Raw genomic sequence first — 17,121 nt, forward strand, 5'->3', positions numbered from 1 at the left:
AGGAGAAGGGCTATTTTTTGGCAGAAGTTGGAGGCATGGAGGGGGATTTGCAATGAGTCTTAAGGGGCAGAGAGGAGAAAGACAGGGCATTCCAAGCAGAGGGAATGGCAGGAGCAAAGGCCCAGTGCTGTGAAGGGTGAGGTTATCCTGGGGATGCAGAGAAGCTCAGGGTGGCTGGCGTGGACGAGCATGGAGGCGAAGGGGCAGAGGAGCTGGGGATGGATTTCCCTATGGCGAGTGTCTTCCTGCCCGGGTAGGGTGATGGGGGGCTCTCATCATATCCCATCATAGGAGGCGGGCAACTGGGGTTAGGGAGGCTTATTTGTCTGTTCTGCCCACCCCTCCTGTGCTATTCCTGGACTCTGCTGAGACTGCTGTACTCTCACTGGCTCCTGGGGCACAGCATGGGTTCCCGTCTCCAGGACCGGCCTCCATCCACCCATGCTGGGCATCACGGGTGGATGGGATTCACTGTCAGACACTCCTTCCTCTGCACCTCAGTCCACAGTCAGTCCACTGATACCTTCTAGGTGTCTCTGGAATGCCTCCCCGGCCTGCATCCCTGTGTATACCTCCTCACTCCCCACACAGACACCTGAGGCCTCACTGGCCCTCCCACCTCCACCTGAGGGCCCTCAGCATCCTCCACAATTTGACCACAGTGTTCCTCACACAGCCCGAGCCTGGCTCAGGCCCCCACTGCCCAGGATGAAGCCTAGACTCCTCAATACAGCTTCAGGCTCAGGCCCACTGAGCAGCACCCTTCCCCGTCCCTGCACCTGAGCCGGTGGACTGAATTCCTTTCAGTTCCTGAACACAAGACACTCTCTTGTGCACACAGTTCCCCCTAACCTGAACACTTCCCCGGTCTGGGGAGATGGGGCCGATCCTCCCAGAGGCCAGCTCAGGCAAGCCTTCCCTGCCCCCAGGGTTTCCCCAGGCCTCCAAAATGATCAACTTGGGTGGTCCGGGTGTGTCTGATCTTGTCTGTTCCCCCACAAGCCTGGGGGCCCTTCAAGGGAGGGGAGAACCAGGTCTGATATACTTATGACCCCAGAGCAGGTAACAGGACAGGTTTGTTGATTGAATAAGTAATCACGGCACCCCAGACAAGACTGTTTGATGTGGAACAGATGAGAAGGCACAGGCCTGGGGGTGTGAGCAGGGTTAGTGCAGGCTGTGCCCTCAGCCCCTTGGCCTGAATAACTCCCTTGCTCTTCCTGGAGGAAATCAATTAAGAGTATAGCAGCCTTCAAAAGGTAAATGTACTACGGAAGTGCAAGAATTGGCTATCATAGTCTGTCTCTTTCAATGTCTCCGGCTGGGAAGTTCCTCCAGGCATCTGACCTATATCCCTCTCTACAGAGAAGCTGGTTTTGACACTGCCTTTTGCAGACACAGTCTTCAGGGGACCCTGTGGGGATGGCCTGAGAACAGTCTTCTGTCCTACCAAGTCCTTAATTGACAGTATTAGAGTAATGAGTCACAGACAACAACCAATTAATTATCCCCAGTTATAAAAAGCTCTGCTTCCCCTTCCTGGCTGTTGAGTGAGCCTGGCCTCCTGCTGCCAGGCTCCTCCACTCCTCAGAACTGGGGTCAAGAGAAGAGGCCATTTCACCTCTCTGCTCCTTGGTTTCCTGCTTCTTTATTTGTTAAGTGTGTGTCCAGGGGGGCTGGGGGGCAAAGGCTTGGAAGAGGTGGGAATGTGTCAGGCTGGGGGCCAGGAAGGAGGGAGACCAGCGTGGATGGAGAGGAAGGGGCCCTTCCCAGGCTCTCTCCACACACCCTCTCCACTCCCCAGGATCCACTTCAGGGCCCAGGGCTGGATCATAACCAGGGAAACACTGAGGATTCCAAGCCTGGCATTCAAGGCCACTCCCCATCTTGTCCCAAATGCTCCTGGTCCAGTGCTCTTTCTCCTCCATCAGGCAACTTCCCAAGTCCCCTTGCCTTTCTTCTTCCAGCAAACTGTCACTTAAACCTACATCTTCAACACATGCTATCTTCCCTAGTCTCCAGCAGCTTAGGCTGCAAATCTATCATCAGCCTGTGTGACTGATTTCTCCATCTGTAAAATGGGCACACAATTAAACATGGCCCATGGAGATGTTACAACAATGACTAGGGCAATGCATGTAAACTGTTTGCTCCCTGCATACAGTAGGTACTCAATAAATGTTAACAGATACTATTACTTTCATACTTCATTTTCCAGCCTGAGAATGAGAATAAAATGCCTCGTGACTCTCCCACCTTTCAGCCCATTTCACAGATGAGACTCAGGGAGATCGGGTTTCACAGGAGTTGAACCCAGGCTTCTCTGAGTTGGGAGATACAGGGGGAGAATCCCCCCTGGGCGGGGGTGGTGAGAATAAGGAGACACACTAGGCTCACTGGAAGAGCCCTCTCCACCACCCCTCAGCTCAGGCAGCTCTCCTCTCCCTACCAGCCCCCGCAGAGCTCACGCAAGGCCTCTATTTGTTCAGCGAAATTTCTGGAGCCCCTACCCTGCACCACCCCTGTCTTTGAGACACCAGATCGCTATTCCTTCGTTGGGAGAGTCCAGCCCCACCGCTGCCCTCACTCAGCTGCCTCAGGGAGGAATAGGGAGAGAAAAGAGAAACGGAGAGAGAGAGAAAGGATGAGGGGCAGAGGCTGGGAACCAGGAAGTAGGAGGAGACAGGGGGCGGAGCGAAGTGAGCGACTGCAGGGAGAAAGGGGCGGGGGAGCAGAGGATGCTCATCTTCAGCTGTGAGTTTGGGGTCACCTGAGGTGAGCTCAGCCCTTTCTGCAGAGGCGCTGCCACCCAGAGCTGCTGTAAAGCCCTATACCCTCTCCTAGCCTAGCTCATGGTCCCCTGCTGCCCCTCCAGCCTTGGCCCCAGACCCCTGCCTCAGATTGGTGACCCAGATCCTAGCCTTGCAGGGCACATTGTATTCTGGTTCTCAGTCAGCTCAAAACCAGCCTCAGCCCACTTCCTCCACTCTGGGCCCTGTGCTGGCTGCAGCCAAGACCATCACTTTCTGACTCCATGCCTATGACTGGCTGGCCTTGGGCCCACCAAGGGGATGAGACTTCTGGGAGATACGCCTTCCCCAGCGTCTGCCCTGATGGCCAAGGGGCTTCCTGCCTGGGAGCTCAGCCATCCTTCTTCTCGCCTTAGCCTCAGCTGTCTCCCCACCCCATTCACACCAGTGGCTGCTGGACCTCCACTGCCCAGGTCCAGATCCAGAACAGAGTGTGGAGCACGGCAGAGTGGCCACGGGATTCTGAAGCCAAGATCACAACCTATCTCCCATTTCAGAGATGGAGAGGCTGAGGCTTGGGCATCTGGAATGACCTGTCTCAATGGCTAGTCATAGCTGGCACTGTGCCGGTCACGTTACGGCCCTCATCACATGTCATGGCCCAGCGGCTCCTTGAGAGGGGTGTGTCTCCCCTCCAGTTCACCGTTGAGGGAGCTCACAGGCAACTAGATTCAAGTACAGGATGCACCACCAAAACCTGAATCCATCTGACTCCAGAGCCCACAGCCTGTGCCCCTCCACATAAGAGGGAAAGCTGTGACATGTGGTATCTCAGAGGGCTTCCCAGCAGGGGCCTGCAGTGGAGAGACCGGGGCTCTAGTATTGGCGTTGCCAGGGGCCTGCTCTGTGGCCTTGGGCAGGCCCTTCCCTCTCCTTTGCCTCAGTTTGGCCACTTGGCTCCTCTGTGGCCGGGTGTGGGGAGATGGCAATGAATCAGGCCTGGTGCCCACCCTGACAGTTCCTGCTTTTCACTATTTGGAGGTGATGAACCCAGGCTCCTCAGTCTAGGGCTCTATCCCTCATCAGCACAGGCAGAGGAGGGCAGACAGGTGGATAAGCTTCCCCGACCTCCCCAGACAGACAGCCAGGCCTACTGGGCCTCTGACATCAGTGGCAGCCACCGCTCCCCACCCCCCACCCCGGCCCACACCCTGCCACCCCCTGGCCACTCCAGCCTCTTCTGGGGCTGGCTGAATTTAGAGGCTGCCTTCTTTGTTCAGACAAGCAGGAAGGAGGAGGAAAGTTGTTCTCCAGACAGTAAAGCTTTTAGATAAACACCACACAGGAATTGGGTTCCTTCAGAGAAGAAACTAGATCCACCGGCTGACAGTGCCCCAGGGACGGGAGTGCAGCTTAGGTCTGGCCTGGGAAGCCCAGCACTGAAGGAGGCTTTCTTTATCCGGCTGTGCACCTGCTGCCAGCTCTGGCAAGCCTGTGGCTCAGGTGACTGAGCCCCGGTGCCAGACCGTGGCCCTGCCAGCTCCCAGGCTCCAGGATGGCCAGGCCCACCTCCTCACCCTCTCCTCCAGCACCCGCCTGTTTGCCTCCCTGCCTGCCTGTCAGGATCTGCCAGGAAGCTGAGGACTTCTGCTCACCTTCGGGTGACCCTTCCCTTCTGGAGCAGCCCAACCTCACAATGTCAGAGGAGAGTTAACAACTTGTCAACAGGACGAACTCCTTCCCTGCCCTCCTGGTCAGTAGATTCAGGAATTACCATGAGCCCATTTTACAGAGGGAGAAACTGAAACCCAGAAAGGCCATTGGCCTGTCCAGAGCGAGTCAGCAGAGACAGAGCTAAGACCCCTCCCCCAGCCCCTCAGGCTTGCTGGGGCTCACTGGGTCCCTCTGACCCTGTTCCAGGGTGGCTCACCAGTGTGGTATCATCATGGGAGCGCTGGTAGCGCTTCCAACGGCAGCCGTAGATGCCCGTGAGGCAGGAGAGGCACAGCTGTGGCTCGTAGTACTGCAGGGGCTGGTGTCTCACCATACTCGTGCCCACGGCCCTGGCGCCTGGCCCTCAGGCGCCCATGGAGGCCCCCAGCTTGTCCTGCAGGAGGAAGCACAGGGCAGTGAGGCAGGGGAAGGGTGAGGAGTCAGGCACCACACAGCAAGTCATTGTAGCCTAGGTCAGGGAGGATCACCCCTGCTCAAAGCACTGCAGTGGGGCTCCGTCTCACTTGGAGTCACAGGCCCACCATTGCAGGTCCCCAAGGACCTGTCCTCTGCCTCCCACCCAGGCCTTCATCCTCCCTACTCCTTCCCCTCCAGCCACTCCTGACCTCTTCCATGTTCTTCACTGGCCTGGCATGCTGCTGTTCCCTCTGCCTGGAATGCTCTTCCCTTAGAAACTTCCTCCTCTTTCCCCTCCTCTCTTCAGGTCTTAGCTCAAATGTCCATTTCTTTTCTTTTCAAGATAGAGTCTTGCTCTGTCACCCAGGCTGGAGTGCTGTGGCACGATCTCGGCTCACTGAAACCTCTGCCTCCTGGGTTCAAGCAATTCTCTTGCCTCAGCCTCCCAAGTAGCTGGGATTACAGGTGCCCACCACATCTCGCTAATTTTTGTATTTATGTAGAGCTGGGGTTTTGCCATGTAGGCCAGGCTGGTCTTGAACTCCTGACCACAGGTTATCCACACGCCTCGGCCTCCCAAAGTGCTGGGATGACAGGCGTGAGCCATGACACCTGGCCACATGTCCTTTACTCAATGAGACTGTCCCAGATCACCTTCTGTAAAACTGTAGCCCCTTCCCACATTCCCTAAGCTCCTTCCCACGTTCTCAGCTTTGTTTTCTCAATCATGTCCTTAAATATAACTTGCTTATTTTTCCTGTCTGTCTGCCCTACTATAATGCAGTTTTCATGAAGGCAAGGATTTTTGTCTGTTGTATTTTCTGCTGCATTCCCAGTAACTTGAACAGTGTCTAGCACATAGCGGACTTTCAAAATAAACATTTTAGAAGAAATTATCATACCAGCTGAGATGTGTTGAGCACTGAAAATACACCAGGCACCGTGTAAATACTTTACATTCATTGTTCCATCTCATCAGCACAACCATCTGAAGTGGCAGGTTCTGTGTCCTAAACCCATTTGACAGTTCAACAAACTGAGGCTCAGAGAACAAGGAGCAATGCAATGCCTGGCTGCTGTCCCATAACTGGACTGTACTCAATCTAGGAACTGCTCTAGTGCCCCAAAGTATTCATTCTTCAGACACAAGGAGCCCCCTAGCCGGGTGGGGCCTGTGGGAGGATGGTATAGCAGCAAGAGGTGTCTTGAGGGTTGAAGTGTGGCTGCCAGAAGCTACTGCCCCAGCCCTGCTTGGCACCCTGGAAATATCTGTGGGAGCCTCGGCCTCTGGGGGCCAGTGTTGCTCAAGTGTGACCAGGTGGCGATGGGCTTAGGGCACCTCAGACATCCTGAGTATCACGTGTCATCCAGTCCTCCACACCACTGTGAGTTATTCTTATTCCATTTTGCCGATGACAAACCTGGGGCTCAGAGAAACTATTTGCCCAGAGGTGCACAGCTATACTGAGGTGTCAGGACTCCAACGCTGGCCTGTGGGACTCCAGAAACTCAGTCATATATTCTGTACCAGGCCCTGTCCGAGGCCCTGGAGACAATGTGAGCAGGACACACAAAGGCTCCTAGGGCCCTGAGAAGGCCAAAGAGGGGAACAACCAGGCATTGTTCCAAGTGCTTTCTATGCAGAAACTATAACGGCAGCCCTAGGAAGGAAGGATTTGCATTTAAAAAATGGAGATATAATTCACATGCCATAAAATTTACCCTTTTAAAGTATACAATTCAGTATTTAATATACAGTATTCAATTTTTGGTATAGTCACAAGTTGTACAACCATCACCACTATCTAATCCCAAAACAGTTTCACCATCCCAACAACCCCCTACCCCCTTCTCATGCACTGTCACTCCCTATTTACCCTGGCCTCACCCCTCTGGCCCTGGCAACTGCTCATCCACTTTCTGTCTCTACGGACTTGCCTATTCTAGAGACTTCGTATAAATGGAATCATACAATATGTGGCCTTTTGTGTCTTGCTTCTTTCATGCAGCATAATGTTCTCAAGGCTCATCCATGTTGTAGCATGGATCAGCATTTCATTCCTTTTTATGTCTAACATTCCGTTGTATGGATCAATGTATCCATTGATCAGCTGATGGACATATGGGTTGTTATCACTTTTGGGTTGTTATACATAATGCTTCTGTGAATGAGTTTTTTGTGTGAACGTATGTTTTCATTTCTTTTGGGTACACATTTCTTTTGGGATAGAATTGCTGGTCACAGCACTTTGGGAAGCCAAGGCAGGTGGATCACTTGAGGTCAGAAGTTCGAGACCAGCCTGATCAACATGGTGAAACTCCATCTCTACTAAAAATACAAAAATTAGCTGGGCATGGTGGTGGGCGCCTGTAATCCCAGCTACTCGGGAGGCTGAGGCAGGAAAATCACTTACACCTGGGAGGCAGAGGTTGTCAAGATTGCACCACTGCACTCCAGCCAGGGTGACAGGGCGAATCTCCATCTCAAAAGAAAAAAAAAAAAAGAATTGCTGTGTCATATAGTAACTTTTGTTTTTGAGATAAGGTCTTGCTCTGTTGCCCAAGCTGGTATGCAGTAGTGCAAGCTGGTGTGCAGTAGTGCAATCATCGCTTATGGCAACTTCAGACTCCAGGGCTCAAGTGATCCTCCTGCATTGCTGGGACTACAGGTATGTGACGCCACACCTGGATCATATGGTAACTTTTATGTTTAACCTTTTGAGGAACTGCCAAACTATTTTCCAATGTGACTGCACCATGTTACATCCCCAAAGTATCATCATCATCATCCCCATTTTATAGATGAGAACTCTGAAGCACAGAAAGGTTGAGCCACTTACCAAAGGACACCCAGCAGAGCCAGGATTCATACCCACGCAGGCTGGCTCCAGGGACCTTGCTCTAACCCATGGGCCTGCCAAATCTGATCTGCCACCTATTTTTGTACAGCCCAAAAGCTAAGAATAGTCTTTATGTTTTTAAATGGTTGTGAAGAGTCAAAACAAAAATATCTTGTGACACATGAAAATTATATGAAAGTCAAATTTCAGTGTCCATAAATAAACGTTTCATTGGACACAGCCATGCTCATTCATTTATGTATTGTCTACGGCTGTTTTAACTATAACTGCAGTGTTGAGTAGTTGCCACAGAGACCATATGGCTTGCAAAGCCTAAAATACTGACTGTCTGGCCCTTTAGAGGGAAAGTTTGCAGACTCCTGCAGTCACTGGGCTCTAATGGCCCACGAACCTTATGGTAAGAGCAGCGTATGATGGAGGGAGGAAAGGGAGCCTGTGGGCACTGACCACGGTGCAGGGAGGGTCAGAGTATGCTCCCTGGAGTCAGCACTGAGCCAAGGCCTGGTAGATGAGCTCCTAAGATGCCACTCTCCAAAGCCCCACGGGCTGCACCGTAGGAGCACGCTGGGCTTCAGGCCCACTCACTACTTCCACCACCAGGCCTCACTCAGGGCCTCTGGCTGTCCCTCCAACACCACCACCCAATGCTGACTTCACCTCAGTGCGGAGGTTACAGCCTCCAGTCTGAGGGGGAAGATGCATTAGGGGCTTGCTGGGAATACTGAATGACCTGGAGTCTCCTGAGTGCTGGGAATTGACTGCTGCAGCCTCTGTTCCGGGGAGCCCTGGGGAGGCATGTGGACTATGGTGCAGCTGCTGGGGCTTCCCTGAGCCAGGGCCTGGGGGACAGGCTGGGGTGGGGACACAGCTTGGCTCCCATGGGGCTAGAGAGACCATGGCTGGGGGTTGGTGTAGGGTGCTCTCAGCTTTACTATACTCCAGATTTGGGGAGCGTTGCGTGCCCACATAGGCACCCCCACATACCCAGCCTTCCCGCAGGGGTGGGAGGTCAGGGTCCACAGCCAGGGGAGCCAGATCTCACCCTGTGCACTCCCCAGACGGGTGTCTCTACTGTCATGTCAGCCACTACATCTGCCCCTGCCTCCCCAGGAGGGGAGGAGGCGGGTGCAATGTGGAAAGAAGCCTAGCTTCATGCTGCCTCGCATTGACTTGCTCTGTGGCTGGGGCCACTCAGGCTCTTCCCTGAGCCTTGGTTTCTGAATCTGTAAAAGCAGATAACAGCTTCTGCCTTGACTTCTATAGGACACACAATTGGGGGCAGGGAGGGGGAAAGGTGGTGCCAGGAGGTACTGCAATGCAGAGGTACAACAGGTGGACATCCTGAAATGCACGTGGGAGCCCACCCCAGGTTCCCCTGCCTTCACACTCCTTTCCCGGGACTCCCCTGCCCCTAGGACTAATTCCCACATGTCCTCTGCCTGCCCCTCCCCTGTCCCCACGACTGTACATTACAACCCACCCAGGAATGGAAATTCCACTTCAAACCTGGAAAAGAGGGAAGTAGAAGTGCGTGCGTCATGCCTCGGCCCAGAACTTCGCTGATTCTGGCTCTCAGAGTCTCCTCTCCCCAAGGTGCATTTTTGTCCTGTTCCTAACTTGATTCTGGCTCTCAGAGTCTCCTCTCCCCAAGGTGCATTTTTGTCCTGTTCCTAACTGTAGCGGATTCTCTGGGAGGCAAACCTCTTCTCTTTCTTCTGTATGCTCTCCTGGCTGCGGCCATCTTGTCCACTCTCACGGCTTCAGTTACCAGGTGCCGCCAAGGCCACCCAGGCTCTGCCTCTGATCGAGATAGCCAGCAGCTCCTGGATGTCTCCAGCGGTGTCACCCAGGCCTTGCAGACGCAGTTCAGCCACACTGCCCTCTACCACCCTTTTCTCAAGGCCCTTTTCTCGCCATCCCCACAGCCACTCCCCTGTTCAAGGCCTCATCTCCCCTGGCTGGGGACTCCTCCAGATTCCTTGCTGTCAGCCCCATCCCTCCATTCCAAACTCTTACCTGCAGCTGGACTGAAATTCTTAACAGGCAGTGACCGGGATCTGACCCCTACTGCTTTTCCAGCCTTGTTTCCCTTCACCTGGTGAATACCTCCTGATCCTTCAAGTGTCAGATGTTCCCTCCTCCATGGAGGCCCGGTTTGGTTAGAGGTCTCCCCAGCCTCCCATATCCCTGGCATGTCCCTCCCTCTTACCTGGGCACACTGTGAGAGCACCATGGCCATGCCTCCCTCCCCCATGGGATGGTCTGCGTTAACCCTATGTCCCCAGGGAGCAACACAGGGTAGCAAGAGCAGGAAGCACTAGGGACTTCTTGGACCATACTTCAGACAAGTGCCCAGAAGTTCTGCTAATGGAGGCATGCTGCTCACACCACACTCAGCAGCCGGGACAAGCTCTGAGACAGGACTCTCTCCACCATCCCTCACCAGCCCATCACCTCCCCTCCCCTTCCTGCCAGGGATAATGGCATTACTTAGGTCCAATCGATTTCTCCAAGCTACATCCCATGGCTGCTGATACAAGCCAAGTTCCCAAGAAATCCCCTGCCAAGAGCTACTGCTGGCTCTGGGACAAGAGAATGCTCTCACCTCTGAGCCTGATGTCCAAGGCCCCTCCCCAGCCCAAAGTCCTGTTTTCTGTCAGAATTCCTGGCCCCTACCCTGTACTTGCACAGCCTCCTGCTTGCCCAGGGAAAAGCAAGAGTCCATGACTGAGATGGAGTAAACATGCACTATGGAGCAGAGGCAGGATGCTGGGGATGGGCGTGCACCTCCGGCGTCCTGCCCCATCCTCACATCCCGGGACGCACTTGCCTGCTCCCCTACCCTTTCTCCCTCCCAGAACTGCCAGGCCCAGGCTGTGCCCCCCAGACTGCACTGCACTGATCTCAGCCCCTTTTCTGATCATGAAGTGCCTGGATTCTAGCCTGGTCACCCTCAACTGACTTGCTATGTGACCTTGGACAGGTCACTACCTCTTCCCTGAGCCTTACTTTACCCATCTGGGGAATGAGGACTAAATGGGGTAATATATGGAAGTGCTCAGGTCTGTAATAAAAAGGAATTGAGGCATGCAACAACATGAATCTTGAAGACGTCATGCCAAGTTCACAAAAGGCCACATGTTGTATGACTCCATGTATAAGAAATGACCAGAATGGGCAAATACTGAGACAGAAAGTAGCTCAGTGAATGCCAGGGGCTGGGAGGATTGGGGAGGAAAGGCGGAGTGACTGCTAATAGGTGTGGAGTTTCTTTCTGGGCTGGTGAAAATGTCCCTGGACAGGTGTGGTGGCCTGTAATCCCAGCACTTTGAGGAAGCCGAGGCAGGAGGATCACTTGAGGCCAGGAGTTCAAGACCAGCCTGGGCAACATGGTGAGAACTCCATCTCTAAAAAAAGAAATAATAATAATAAAAAGAACTGGCTGAGCTCACATATGTACAGTGTGAGTACTACCAGCCACAATGGTTACTGTTTGTTGTGCTAGCACTTGCTGCTGGGTGGTGTGGGCACTCCAGGTCATTGCTGGGTACTGTGCTGAGCATTGCATAGGCGTCCCCTCCCCTTGACAACCTTCCTGAGCAAAGGCCAATGGTCTTACTTAACAGATTGCAAACATGGGCCTGAACGAATGAGCAAACCAACCGCAGTGCATCCCACACAATGAGGAATATTATTTGGCGATAAAAAGGAGTCAGCTACCCAGCCACAAAAAGCAATGCAGAGATCTTGAAAGCATATTGCTAAGTGACAGAAGCCAATCTGGAAAGCTATATACTGTATGATCCCAACTAAGTGACGTTCTAGAAAAGGCAAAACTATGGAGGTAGTAAAGAGATCAGTGGCTGTCAAGGACTCAGGGGGAAGGGAAAAATAAGTGGTGCTCAAGGAATTTTGAGGGCAGTGAAGCTCTTCTGTATGACACAGTTATGATGGACATGTGTCAAACCCCATAGAGTGTGCAACACGAGGAGGGAACCATAGCGCAAACATGGACTTTAGTCAATCATAATTAACCAATATTAGTTCATCAGTTGTAATAAATGTACCATATTAATATAAGATGTAAAGAATAAGCCAGACTGTGGGGAGGGGGAAGGCAGAGGAGGGTATATGGAAACTCTCTGTACTTTCCAATCAATTTTACTGTAAACCTAAAACTGCTTTTGAAAAAGTGTATTAAATACACACACACACACACACATGCGTGTACGCGCACCCAAGAGGTTAGGTAATTCACCCAAGGCCAAACAGCTAATCATGGAGGAGACAGGATTTGAACCCAGGGCTGTTGACTCTAAAGTCCAGACTCTCCATGGTTGCAGCCCCACAGGGCGGGCCTGTTCACGTTTCTATCACCTTCCACGTCAATGCCAGCTGCAGCATCTGTATAACTGCAAATTGTACCTCAAAGGGCCAAGCTCAATATTTTGGTTGGTATCAGGAAAGCATAGGCAGAATGAGTCTAGGAACATTGGGGAGGAAAGGAAAAACCCCCAACAGTGCCAGGGCTGGTGGGGATGGGAGGCCGACCTTTGGCATTGTGCTAGGGCCCTGGGGAAGAGGGGCAAGCATGCAGATGGAGAGACACCCCTCTTCTCCTTGGCCGTGGCTGCCCTTGCGGGGCCTCAACCCCAGCCCAGCCCTGGGATGATGGTCTGAGGCTGAGCTCGAACACCAGCAGGCTGAGTGACCACCCCAAACCTCTGGCCTCAGTTTTCCCATCTGTATCATGGGAGGGTTTGAGCACCCTTGGCTGATCTCCAAGGGCCTTTCCAGTACACAACTTCTAAAACCCTTTAGCTACCCGCTCTCTCCTCACCCCCAGTAGCAAAGCAGAGAGGGGGCTGCTCGAGGAAAAGGGAAGGCCAATCCCTGATCCCTCCTTGGTCTGACTGGGGAAGAGCCCCCTCTGCTCCCACGGCTAATCACTGGGCATCCTGACAGTCACCCTCCTGGGACACAGTTCAAAACTTGGATGAAAGTGGTAGGAAGGCCCATATCAAGGTTAGGCGCCTGGTCATCCTGAGCACCAGGGCAGAGTTCTGGCCCTGCCCAAGGGCCTCCACCATCTTTGATAGGGATCAAGGTGTAGGTACATTGTGGCCTAGATGACTTACAAATAGTGATGACCCCAAACTTCCCTTACAGTAAAATGCCAGGCATGAAAGGTGCAGGGCCATGGTGACTTGTTTCCACAGGGCTCCGGGATCATGGCCTTGGAGCAGGACCAGGGCCTTTCTGTGGTCCTTCCTCACCACTTCATCTATCCCTGCTCCCAACCCAGCTGTGCCTGTGAAACCACCTTAGCCCTGGAGCCCCTCCACCTATCCTCAATGCCTGGCAAACTCCTGCTCATCTCAGCTCAGGTAGCCCCTCCTCCAGGAAGCCCTTCCTGACTGTGTCACGATCTCTTCTGGATCCCACAAATCTGTTTCCTGACCACTGTGTAGGGGCTTCCGGGAGATGGTGAGATCTATGCAGAATTCAGAAATGAGAAAAGATTTGCAGCACAAAGGGGAGAAGGAAGGGCATTTTAGGTAAGGAGGCAGCACAGCGAAAGCCTAGGTGGCAGGGAGGGCAGTGATTGGGGCTTCTCCCAGGGCAGAGGGCACCCCAAACAGCTCATCAAGTGGACCGTTTCCCAAAACAAAACAAGCAAACCCAAACCTACAAAACAAATCTCTGGCCCCAGGGTGAGGGCTGGAGGTGGGGGAGACAGGAAAGATTCTGGAAAAAGCCCAGCCAGTGAAATGTGGAACCCATCCATCCCCAGCCCTGCCCTGTGCTCTCCAGCCCCAGCCTCCTGCAGGTAGCTTTTCTGGGGTGCTCACGACTCAGTCTATTTTCCATTGCATAGCCTCATTCGATGGCTTGAACGGAGAGATCCCGGCTGCCACCAACTCACTGTACAGCCTTGGGGAAGTCGCTCCACCTCTCTGGGCCTCAGAGAAAGCCCTAGATTCTAATGGAATCTGCAGAGAAGGTAACCAGACCTAGGGGCAGGAAGGAATTCTAAGTCACAGGGGCAGCTGCCAGTGGGGAGAGGCTTGGGGTGGAGGTGCCTGGAAGGAGGCAGGGAGAGAGGCTTTGAGGTAAAGAGGCAGGTGGGGCCTGTGCCACCCAGGCCCTGCAAGACTCCTCATTCTCTGGGGAAATGTTACTCAGTGGCCGAGGCTGGGGCTCAGCCAGAGCCTCCAAGAATCAATCATGCCATAATTAAGGTCACTATTAATCTCTTTCCACGGTGATGCCAGGGCCTCCTGTTTACCCAACACTTCTGTCCCAAGAGACCTCTGATTGCCATTCCTCTCGGGAGGAGGCTGGCAGGGCCCAGAGGTGAAGGTAGACTAGCTCTTCCCCAGCTCAGGAGCCTGCCCAGGGGCCTTGGGTTCTCTTGGTACAGAAAGGACTTCTCTTTCCCAGGTCAGGGCTATGAGCTTGGGCTGAGTAGTCACCAAAAGTGACCTGGCCTTGCCCAGAGGGCACAGCTTAGCATCTCAGAACTCAAAATCTCAGGCTCCAAATGCCCCAAATTGGACCTCTAGAATCACTTCACCCAAGACTCACAGTGTCATGGAATCCTCATTGAATATTTCAACTGGTATCTTCAAATTATCCCTGGATTTCAGACTGCTAAGTCACAAAACATCAGCACTAAAGTCCTGGAGGCACTCCATCCAGCCTCTCCTTCCATTCAGAAATCCCCTGTGCTGCTCTTACTGGTGGTTCTCCAGCCTCTCCAGACTGGCCAGTAGCTTCCCTAGACTCGCATACTCCTAGTGACAGGCCCCTCCCTCCCTGGAGGGCTGAATAGTTTTCTCCAAGCCACCAGGACTGCAGGAAGGCCATCCTAAGAAGAGATCCTGCCCTCACCCCCTTCTCCCCCAGTGACACTGACAGGCTCCCCGGGGAGAAGGCAGAGCCAGTGAAGGGCCCCGGGACTACTACTCAGGGGTAGTAGAGACTTTCAGCATCCCCCACCCTCAGTTTGACTTGTGCAAGCCCCTTCCAGGAGCCCAGTGGTTCAGCTGCAGGGGCCAGGCTGGCTTTTTCTGATGGCTCTTCCTAAGTCTCAGGGAGAGGGGAGTGGGAAAGTGGGGCACACCAAGTAAATGAAAGGGGGAGGAGGAGGAGGAAAGTGAGTACAGTGGAGACTTGTACAGAGCAATCTTGCCTCTGTCCTCTCCTGCCCCTCCTTGTACCACTGTGCTCCAAAGACACCACCTACCCAGCTTTCCCACCTCCATGCCTTCACTCAGGTTGGGCCCTCTGCCAGGAAAGCCCTCCCCAAATCCCAATCCAAATCCCATCCATCTTAACAAACAGACCCTGTGCAAAGCTTGGGCTAATTCCCCCCAACAAAAGCCCACTGCCTCCTCCTTTTTGTGTTCACATCATCTGGCAGAGCTCCTGAGAATGATCACAGGCCTCAGGGTGCTGTAATTATCTGCTTCCGTGGCTGCCTCGCCCACCAGACTGAGAGCTTCCCCAGGTTCAGACTTCTGATCCACTTGGCCAAGCTTTTCTGAAGACCTACGGTGTCTGCAGCCCCACACCTGGTGATGGGGACACAAGATATGCCAGGCCCTGTCCTTGCTAGAAGAGTCACTGTATAGGGGACCTATGTCCCCTGCACTGGGCCTGGCACCAAGGAGGTACCTATTTAGTTGTCAGTCAAAAAGCTGGTTAAATGCGAGATGGAAGGAAAAAAAGAACCAATCAAAGCATCTTACACCACACAACTGCAGAGCCACTTCTGAAAGCCTGAATTCTGCCTCTGAATAATAATTAGCCTTTTCCCAATTTACAGAAAAAAAATTAAGTTACTAAAAAAAAAAAGACTCAATTAGGTACTTTTCTCTCACAAATTTTTCTTAAACCTCTGATATCCATTTGCACATTTCTATACCACATCTAGTGTAAGGACCTCAGATCTAGCACAGGATACTAATTTCATCACTGTCATGAACATCACTACTCTTCACAGCCTTCTGCGAAGAGCAGCAGTCTCTCTGCTTCCAGGCAGGTCCGAGAACCTGGGGCCTAAACTTTTCCTCCCTTCCTTCAAATGTCCAGGTTTCACCTTGGTGACCAATGAAAACCAAGCTTGCTCGAATGCTGAAGATGAAAGTCCCAGGAGCTGGCTGGCCCACCTTGAATGTTCATGCCAATTTCATGATATAAGGCCTCCAAATCCACTATTTGTCATTCATTCCTTTGGAGGAAGCATCACTTTCTCTAGGATTCTCTTTTAAAATATAAATCTTCTCTAGAGTTGGAAGCCCATTCAACCCTCAGATTGGAGGTTAAGGAAACTTAGTTTAATGCTGGGCTCTTGAGAGGCAGTAAATCACACAGGGTTTGTGAAGAGGTCAGCCTGCCTGGGTTTTCATTTAATTTTTTTTTTAGAGACGCAGTCTCACTCTGTCACCCAGGCTGGAGTGTAGTGGCACAATCATAGCTCACTGCAGCTCGAACTCCTGGGCTCAAGCAATCTTCCTGCCTCAGCCTCCCAAGTAGCTGGGACTACAGGTGCGTGCCACTGTGCCCAGTGACCTTCCTGGGTTTGAAACCCAGCTCTACCATGTATTTAATGGAGCAAGTTTCTAAATGCCTTTATACCTCAGCTTCCTTATCTATAAAGTGGGGATAACCATGGCATCAGCCTCATGGGCTCTCAGACAAGTATCTGGAATGCTGTACTAAGGAAGAGACAAGTCTACTCAGAGCTTCAGTTTTTTCCTGTCCATAAAATGGGACAATAATCCCATTTATGCCTTTTTCATAAACTGTAGAGTGCTGCCCCCATGGGGGAGGTGGACATTGTGTAAGAACCCAGTCAGCTGCCCTCTGCAGCCTGTCTTGAACTCCTTTTTCCCTCCCTCCTTTTGTCTTTACCTGGAAGAAGGTACCAGTGGCTGTGAGCTGGGCTCCTGGAGGTATCTTGTCCACAGAGGCGGTGATATCACTTCACTGGGAGAGCTGAGAGGACAAGGGGATAAATCCAGTGAGTTCATTCATCAGTCCATCCTGCCTTCTACTGTCCCACTTGACCCTTAGTGAGCACCCATCCTGTTCCCTCCCTGTGCTGGGTGTGGGGCCCAGTGATGGGTGACACCGAGTCCCTGCCCTGGAGAAGCCACAAAGCTGGTGGATGGGCTGACAGGACATACGTGATCTAATCCCCAGCCATGAAACCAGGCACATGCAATCCACCTCCACGCATGCTGCCCACAAACCAGTCCCAGGCCCAGACCCAGATAACCTGTTTCCCGAACCACTCCTGCCCCTCCAGGACCCACGGACCCAGGATCCAAAGCCCAGCCACCCTGGGGGCAGAGGGCCTTTCACGCTGCCCA

General features: G+C 52.9%; 1 protein-coding gene across 4 annotated transcripts in view; it reads right to left on the minus strand.

Annotated features, from left to right (window-relative positions):
- Nucleotides 1-17,121, minus strand: part of GDPD5 (glycerophosphodiester phosphodiesterase domain containing 5) — a 94,426-nt gene that overhangs the window by 37,984 nt on the left and 39,321 nt on the right. For all 4 annotated transcript variants that reach the window (XM_055282972.2, XM_055282971.2, XM_055282969.2 and 1 more), the window contains exons 2-3: nt 16,661-16,744; nt 4,681-4,857 (exon numbers count right to left, since the gene is read on the minus strand). In XM_055282972.2, the coding sequence (XP_055138947.1) occupies nt 4,681-4,797 (117 nt within the window). In that variant the 5' untranslated portion in view covers nt 4,798-4,857; nt 16,661-16,744. The remainder of the gene's footprint in view (nt 1-4,680; nt 4,858-16,660; nt 16,745-17,121) is intronic.

The sequence above is a fragment of the Symphalangus syndactylus genome, chromosome 6, assembly GCF_028878055.3.
Source record: "Symphalangus syndactylus isolate Jambi chromosome 6, NHGRI_mSymSyn1-v2.1_pri, whole genome shotgun sequence".
Lineage (NCBI taxonomy): Eukaryota > Metazoa > Chordata > Mammalia > Primates > Hylobatidae > Symphalangus > Symphalangus syndactylus.